Source organism: Sinocyclocheilus anshuiensis, unplaced genomic scaffold, assembly GCF_001515605.1.
Source record: "Sinocyclocheilus anshuiensis isolate Anshui unplaced genomic scaffold, SAMN03320099.WGS_v1.1 scaffold930, whole genome shotgun sequence".
Lineage (NCBI taxonomy): Eukaryota > Metazoa > Chordata > Actinopteri > Cypriniformes > Cyprinidae > Sinocyclocheilus > Sinocyclocheilus anshuiensis.
In genome coordinates, this window is record NW_015539900.1 from 1,335,823 (window position 1) to 1,344,847 (window position 9,025).

General features: G+C 38.0%; 1 protein-coding gene across 1 annotated transcript in view; it reads left to right on the top strand.

Annotated features, from left to right (window-relative positions):
• Positions 1-9,025, top strand: part of yes1 (YES proto-oncogene 1, Src family tyrosine kinase) — a 33,045-nt gene that overhangs the window by 8,704 nt on the left and 15,316 nt on the right. Inside the window, exon 2 of the mRNA XM_016482874.1 lies at positions 7,707-7,997. Coding sequence (XP_016338360.1) covers positions 7,715-7,997 — 283 coding nt within the window. The 5' untranslated portion in view covers positions 7,707-7,714. The remainder of the gene's footprint in view (positions 1-7,706; positions 7,998-9,025) is intronic.

A 9,025-nucleotide genomic window follows, 5' to 3' on the forward strand; every position in this document is an offset into this window, starting at 1 on the left:
GGAGTTTTGCGCAGCGGTGTGTGTGTGTGTGTGTGTGTGTGTGAGGGGAACAGGGTCACATCACAGGAGAGTGAACTGCCTGTCAGAAATCATAGCACGTCAGCTGTCTTAACCACGGCTTGTGTACTGCATCATCACTGTGTCTGTCACGCGACTCTGTTGCCCTTTCGGGCTTGAACTGACGGTAAAACTAACGACATTATTAACTGTCTTGATATTTACTTTGAAAGCTGACGCTCGCGATTATGGTAAGGGGCGTTACATTTCCGACGCGTGCTTGTGGTGTTCGGCCAATCACAATGCACTGGGTCAGCTGGCCAATCAGAGCAGACTGCGCTTGTCAAAGGAGGGGGCTTTGTTGAAAACGAGGTGTTTGAGAGAGGCGGGGCATAGAGGACCTACAATAATGTACAGTATTTGAAAAATAATGTGTTTTTTGAACATTAAAGCATGTCAACATATTCTGTTATACCAAATACACAAAATAATGATCTTTAAAATAGCATCATATGACCCCTTTAATTTGTTAATTTACTAGTTTTGAGTGTATGAACCAGCTTGCACTGCTTTCAGACAAGCTGTGTGAGTGAAAATGTACATGGATGTACAGTGCAGAGTTCATCCGAGCATAGAGAATAGGGCCCATCCGTCCGTGTCACTGATGTGTGCACACTGTTAATGCTCTTTCAACCCTCTATAGGCACAGACCTCCCATTGTTTGCCAGTAATCCTCACATCTGCAAACTACTTTGTCTCAGCCTTTTCTCTTCCAATCCTCTGTCACTCTTTCACCCATTTGCTGACATACGCTCTCTTGTCACTCATGCTGCTTTTCAAAGACCCACCCTACCCCAAACAAGTACTTGTGGTGTTGATCTGTGCTTTTACAATATGATAATCTTTAGAAGTACATGAGGGGAGAGGTGAGCCATTGACTAGAAAAATCTTATGTAATTGTAAGCTGGTGGGACAGAAATTGGATACATGTCAATATATCAGATCTGTGTATTAGGCTTTGCAGTGTAAGGCCCAATCCCATTTCTACCCTTTACCCCTAAACTTACCCCTACCCCTCCGTTTCACGCATTCACGTGAAGGGGTAGAGGTGTCTCTATTCTCTTTTGGCCCTTCCCCCTACCCCTACGCCTCCAACCAAAAGAGAATCGAGACAGGCAAGGGGAAGGGCTAAGGGGTAGAATTGGGATTGGGCCTAAGTGTGTGTTTGTTAGATTTCGTAGCACAGCCCTCACATTCAGTTTAATTCACCTAATCTTCTAGTGGAATTATCTCAGCATAAACCGACTACAGCGGCAATGGCTGCCAGAGCAAACAAGAAAGACTTAAATGTAAGCGTTATTGACATTAATAAAGATTTTAATTAAAAGAAATCATTTGTTTTATGTTACATTCAATCGTGTGTTCATATTTACGGTCACGTTATTCAAAGAAACGTTTACTGACTGCACGATAGTCCCACAACATATTTTCATTTCTGATCAGGGCAATAACCACCATAGACATTGAGGGGGGGGCTTAATGCAGAATATATATTGTTTGAACACTTGGTGCCTTTTTTTAAATATAGGAGTTGTATCAAAATTGGGAATTTAAATTTTGCTGGCATTGGCTACTGAAGTTTTGATCTCATGACAACCCCACTCTCAGCCACTCCATTAGTTATGTGTGCTTGTCACACACTGAGCACTAAGCAGCTCTCTTACAAAGCTTAGATTGTGCTCAGAGGCCACATGCTTGCTTCTCCATTATTATTCTGAATCCAACAACATTGTCATTTTACACTGTGTCCACATTTAGAGCAAATGGCACAGAGTGATGCTACAAAACTAAATCGCTCCCGTCACGCTCCACAAATCGGTGTCCACTGCAGGCATGTGACGTCACTATTGAAATGTATAATTGGAGCAATGTAGTTGTGCTGGCATCATGTCGCTTGCTCTCAGTGTAGGTCGGATGTAAACGATTCTTAGGCTTGAATATTTTAGCAGAGGTTAAGGTTGAATTGATTGAAGCTCATTTGTCAGTAGTATATAAATGTTCTCCTCATTGAAAGGATGCCGCAGTCCCCTCAGGCCCAGTCTTTGAAATTACATTATGGGTATTAGAAGCAGATGATGCAGTGCTGAGCTTTATATGACTCCATCAGAGGTCAGATCTTTCTCCAGTTACTTCCTGTCCACCGCTTCTCGGAGCTGAGATTGATTAAAGCCCATGCTGGCGTGTTTACAAGCACCCGTCATTGGCTAATCCTGTCCTGAGGAGGTGACACCTTTCTAGATGTTTCCTCACTGGGTCAAGGGGGAGGATACAGCTCACGTGTCGGGACATGTTCGGCCCACTTCAAGCACTCAAGCTCACACTCAAACAGTCAAGCTCAACCACTCTTTACTGCTGTTTTGCTTGAATTTTTCATTTTTCAAACCCTGAAATACTCCCTTCTATAAAGTTCAACAGTGGCTGCCCAATTTTTTGGTAGCCCTGGTTATGTAAGTATTTTGCCCATAGGGATTTTTAAAAAAGTTTTCAATTAAGAGTTACATAATGGTATGATTCACTGAAGAAGGCTTGTTGCCGGAACATCTGATTGTTGATTGCTCTGTTGCGAAATAAAAAGAAACTTACATTTATTAAGAAGATATACAGCGAGTGCGGATCCTTTATTTGAAAGTGATTTTACCTACTCAATCTGATCGACGCACCCAAAACTAAGATCGAGCAGAGTGATTTTTATTTTTTCGTGAAAATTAAGTTACAAGCCATGAACTAAACCAGGCAGCTATGAAGCTATAACGGGGGCTTGTGGCAAAAATGGCACCAAAAAGAACAAAAATTCCCCTCAAATACAAGATAAAGGGGCAAAAATTGCTCCTGCACAAGTTAAATCTATTGCAATTAAAATGAAATGTGAAAATTAATGAAAAGTGTAAATTTGCAGAATTACATTTAGGGCTGTGCACATTGCATCATGTTGTTTTTCACGCAGTGTTTTTTGCAGCATTGTGCGTTATAACCAGTCACACAAATTTCTGTTGAGCTTTTGAATGCAATGGCAAATCAGAGGCATTTGATTTTCAGCACTGAAAACACTGGCGTTTTGTGCATGCGCTCACTGACTGAATTCTGTGCACTTGTAAATTCTCTTCATCATAAACAATAGAGTGCAGAAAAGATGCAAGTAAGAAGTTAATTTTGCAGCTTCGATGATTTTTGTCGTAATATTGCAGGCCTACCCTGTACCCAATAATGTTTGTTTTTTAAATGTATAATTTGTATACAATTTTAAATAGTTTGTTGTTATTGGTAACAGTTTATAGCGTGACACTAATCTGCAGTGATTGGTCGATTTCAGTTTCATTTCATCATGTTTGTAATGCCTGATAAAGCAGCGTTTGTGAGCGCAGAGCTGCTTTGTGTACAGCGTTACCGGGGAAACTGCAATTTTTACCGCTCCAAAAGTGGCACCTAGTGGCAAAGAATGAATTTGCATTTTCATTCAGAAAAAGTTTTCAAGTTTTCCCGGGTCTGCGCCAACAAGTGGGCGGGCAATATGCTAATGTTTCATGTTGACGTCAACATGAAACGGCTTGGGATTCGTTTTAAAAATGACTCGTTTCAATGTTTCAGAGTCAACTCTTTGTTTTGAGAGACAATAACTTCATACACGGTGCACTTTCAGATTTAAAACTTTGCAGGATGTTTTCATTCACTTAGAGCTGTGTTACACACTGCATGAAAGGTAATTTTCAAAAATCCATAATAGGGGCACTTTAAGTAATTGGTTTAATTTAAGTATTTGACATAAAAAAAACACGGATGCAATTAGTAATGGTAATTATAAAAGCTAACTTTAAAAATTGACCATACAAATATAAAAAAAATGCCCTTGGAAATAAATATAAAATTATTTGTACACCAATTTGTTTCAGTGCATACGAATACTAAGCAGTTATTTTTGTGTGAGTCGCTTGTTTTTATTCTCTGATTGGTAGATTTTCACCAGGAATTTTACTGTTGACCATGGTGGTTTAAAAAAAGCTGCCTGCTGGCTTTAACAAAAGCATATACTAGGGCCCTATGAAATCAGTTTTATTTTTTCCCCAAATTCCATTTAATTTTTTTCCAAATTCAGTTGTTTCCATTTTCCTGGATTCTGTTGTTTTTTTTTTGTTTTTTTGTTTTTTTCCCCATTTTAATCTTTATAGAATTACATTTTATTAATAAAAAAAAAAAACAATGAAATCATGAAACTTGCACAATTAAAAGCAATTTATTAAAAGTTTGACAGAAATTACATGAAGGCCCTATAAAGTGTTTTATTTAATTTTTTCACAAATTCAGTTTTATTTTTACCAAATTCTGTTGTTCATTACTTTTCTGGACTCCATTTTAGTATTATTTAGTTTCAGTAGATTTTATTGAAAATAATCTCTAATTAATTAAAAAAAAATAATTATCTTTTATTATTTTATTTATTTATTTATTTTCCCAGCAATACTGTTGTTAAATTTTTCTGCTAAATAAATTCTGGTAAACAATTTTTCTGGTAAATATTTCTTAAGGAATAATGTTTTAATGAAAAGAATGACGTTTTAATAATTTTATTAGTAGTAGTAGTAGTACTATTAGTATCATTAGTACTTAGTATCATTACACTAAGTAATATATTTCTGTCACAGTTTCTTCAAGTTAAACTGAACTTTTATTTTGACGGGTTGCTGTGAAGACCTTTAGGTTTCTGTTTATATATGATATGACGATAGTTTTTCTCAAAAGAAACGGAAAAATAAAAATGCTCATGAAGTGACTCTCAGAGCAGTTCTTGAGATTGATTGTTCGTGTACTCATATATTGAGGCGGCAGAGACAGAAAACACCACGAGCGCCACGCGCGCTTCAGTATGTGTGTAGTAAACGAAACCGCACGTTTGTGCCATTCATTCACACAGAGACATGCAGAACATGCAGGATTTATATTTAAATAGTCTTTTTGTGGCTTAATATTCACAGACACTAGTCCATATCGTGTTTTGATCCAAGTGTATTGACCTACTATTGATTTATCCATCCATAATTTGCAAAGTCCATGCCATTCTGCGTTATAAAGTGAATTCCGTTTTTATGACTGAATTCCATGATTCCCTCTGCGTTTTCAGGCATAGGGCCCTACATATACCTTTGATCATCAACCTTTTAGCTTCCAGTAGGTCTTTCTTTAAAGTCATTGTTCAAAATGAAAAACTCCCCTATGGAGGAAATGAATGTGATTTTTACTTCCAAACCGACTGTTGCACTCTGTATCTTCTTGTCTGTCGTCGTCTGTTTCTCCCAGCTATCTGTGTTCCCTGTGCGGTGGCCCTGCTGTGTCTTGTAACGCTCCTCTTAGGGCCACCTGTTCCTTCAAGGCCACGCTCGCATTCCTTATTCCCCTGCACATGTGTGCCTCTGTCGTACTGAGTGCAGCCCAGACAAAGAGGCCTGGCAGAAACACAAGCAGGGACGGGGCGTCTGGAGATTATACTGTCATCTCTCTGGAGCTCAGCTTGCGAGGGTAAATCACATTGACCACACGGAGCAGTCAACATGTCCTGACACTTTTGTGTGGGTTGTTAGGGACGTGGATCGGTGTCCCAGCGCTGCTCAAAAGATGCCTGTGTGATTAACTCTGACATGTGCATTGCTGCAAATCTGTTGAAAGCAGTTTTGATTTGACTAGTAACAAGAAGCAGATGCTTGTGCTGAGGTCTGATTTGAGGTTTCCTCCATTGTGAAAATACATTTCCTTGTTTGACATTCTTATGCCCACTTTTATTTCGTATTGTGTAATGTTAATTAAAATGTGAAGAGCAAGTGAACAACTGTGAGATTTTGCAGCCTCCGCCACAAAGTTGTCCAATTTTTTTTTATTACTATTGCTTGGGTTTATACTTGGGGTTATGGATTAAAGGGTTAGCAGTGTTTCCCCTGCCATTATATTAGGGGGGCGTCTTATTTACATGACGGCATGTAATTTCGGTCTCTACGTTATGGTCGCGCTCTCTGTATCATGCACGGCAGAGTTCCGCCACTCAAAATTGTTGACAAGCCAGTTCCACCATAAAATAACCTCATCGTTTTTTGAACTGGTTCATTAAAACTATCTATCCGATTCAGGAAACTAATCAGAATTCTAATCACTTTTAGCGAGCATGAGGGAGGCGAATGGTAATAAAAATAAAAATAATCTTTTATCTCACAACTCTCGTAATTGCGGCTTTTAGCGAGCATGAGGGAGGTGAATGGTGCTTCTCAAACGGAAGGCTGCATCCTAAAATTAAGATGATCTCACAAAAATTGTTTATTTTAAATGTGCACAGCGCACGTTGGGGAGCAGTATGTTTTTTTTTTTTTCTTAAGAAATTAATACTTTTATTCATCCAGGACCCATTAAATTTAATGCTGAAAAGATTTGTTTTCAAACTAGGGCTGCAACTAAAGATTATTTTGATAACTGATTAATCTGTCTAATATTTCTTCAATTAACTGGTTATAAATTCCTAAATAATATTATTAAAATGTAATAATTTTATTATAAACATAATTCATTTTAATCCCTTTTTAAAAATGCTATTTCACATGCTGTTCTCCAAACAATTTGCAGTTTGAAGGCTATGAAAACAAATATAGTTAATGTATCTATAGGCTATACATTATGTGCAAAAAAGGGTTAAATATAAACATTCTAAAACAAAGCAACAAAATCGGCTTGCTTGCTTAAATTCACTAAATTAAAACAGACTAAATGTTAACTGTTCAAACATAGTAACCAATTACATTAGTAATATATTAATAGTATACATAGTAATTACATTGTCCATGAACTCCCTTTAAGTCCCTTTACTGTTACTGCTCTTATAAAACTACAATTACTTGTGTTGCATGTAAAATTGTAAAACTGTTTAATGTCTAACAAGAAATATTTGATCAAAATGTTTTAAGTCAGATCTATTGCAGTCCTATTCTATTGTGTGCCGTCTGTTTTGATGCACATACAGTACATGTGACAGCGTTCATTTAGTGAAGAATGTGAAGTTACAGAGACCCACTAGCTTTCATGATTACCCTGCAAGCAAAATGGAAAAAAAATGGTAACTTTCTGTCATTTACAGATAAAGATACAAATGTGAAAAGCAAGTTACATGCTCAGGAAAACCCCTATGCTGTATGGATTTTGCCCATAGAAATGCATTATTCAGTACTGTAAAGTGACATGACCAGCAAAGGTTATCTGTGCAAAGCATGCAGATGAGTGCTAATCAAATTCATTATTGATTATTTTCATCGTCAATTATAATCAATTTTATTGATTAGTTGTTGCAGCTCTATTTTAAATAAATGCTGCTTCATAGAATCTTTTAAAAAACATCACGGTTTAACAAAAAATTTAAGTAGCGACTGCTTTCAACATTGATAATATGAAATGTTTCTTGATGATGTTAACAATGTGGAAATGCGTCATCACATCACAATCTATGAAAAGGGTCCATTGTGTCAAAGAGCCTCTCTCAGGGAATCTCATCAGTCTGATGTGACGCGTTTTACATTATATTTATTGTAGCTATAAATGGTTGCAATTGCTATGATAAGTCAAAATTGCGTTCGTTTTGCAAAAATGCCATGAGAGCTGGTAAATACTAACTCATCTCTCCACAGGCTTGACTATGGGCTGTGTCAAGAGTAAAGAGGACAAGGGTCCTACACAGAAGTACCGACCAGATCCCACCAATCCCACCCCTGGGTCACACATGGGTCTCTACGGACCAGACCCCACTCAGATGGGTCAGTCACCTGCCCTGAAGGGCCCCACCAACAACTACAACAGCCGCACAACTGGGCTCACCCCGTTTGGTGGCTCCTCCTCTGTCATCACACCCTTCGGTGGAGCCGCCTCCTCTTCCTTCTCCACTGTTGCTGTTAGCAACCCCTTCCCCGGTGGCGTCACAGGTGAGTGGATGAGTGATAAGAGCTCTGTCTGTACCTCTGTGAAGTAGCTTTGTCTAAGCAAACAAGAATTCCTAAGAAACTATATCAGATGTCTGACACCAGATCTGGCCTCATGGATCTTGACATTTTTCCATTTCAGGTTTTGTGAGCCATAGAGCTCTATACAAAATATGTGAAGGATATTTATTTATTCCCTGTTCTAAATTCTAAATGTGTGTGTATATAATAAATATATGTGTGTGTGTGTATATATGTGTATATGTATATGTATGCGTGTATATTAGGGGTTGAACGACTTCTGATTTTTTGAAGTCGCCTCTTATGTGATGAAAGTCAAGTCGAAGTCGACTAGTCGCTGATGACGTCATTAATGAACAAATAAGTCTGGAGTTGTGACAAACAGCTTGTGCACAGCTATGGCATATAACACAGCGCTGCCCACATGGCTGTTGCTCTTATAACAGCTTTTTTTATCAGTTCTTTTGTCTTTGGGTCGTTATATTTCTCACAGATCTCACAGATAAAGTAGCACAGTAAAGATTACATTAATATGAATGCATTAGTGAGAGCGATTGCGTGTGTGAATTAATTCTACCTGGCAGCGTCTCTCTACTAGTAGTGAGGCTGTGGAATTTAGTTAAGAAATATATGCTTGAACTTTTCAGTTTCTAAACTATTTTATTGAGAAATCACAGAACAGTGTTGACAATACATTTCCGCGCTGAATGACTCGTGATGTACGCGCTACTGTCTGAAGCCTATGTGTGTGCGTTACAGTGCAGCAGCGCATTAGATTAGAACGCCGATTAATTTACCTGTACAATAAGCCGTTTAATACGTGCATTCTCCCGTTCAATTTCGAGCATCCACTAATATAATCACGCATGTCTTGAGCGCTTTCAGAGTAGGGATATGCCGGTATCAAATTCTCATGTTGCGATTAATTGCTAATGCTTTTATCACGGTATACGGTATTATCACGATATTGAAATTTAGTTTAAAAAAAGTGCTGTCATAATACAGTATAA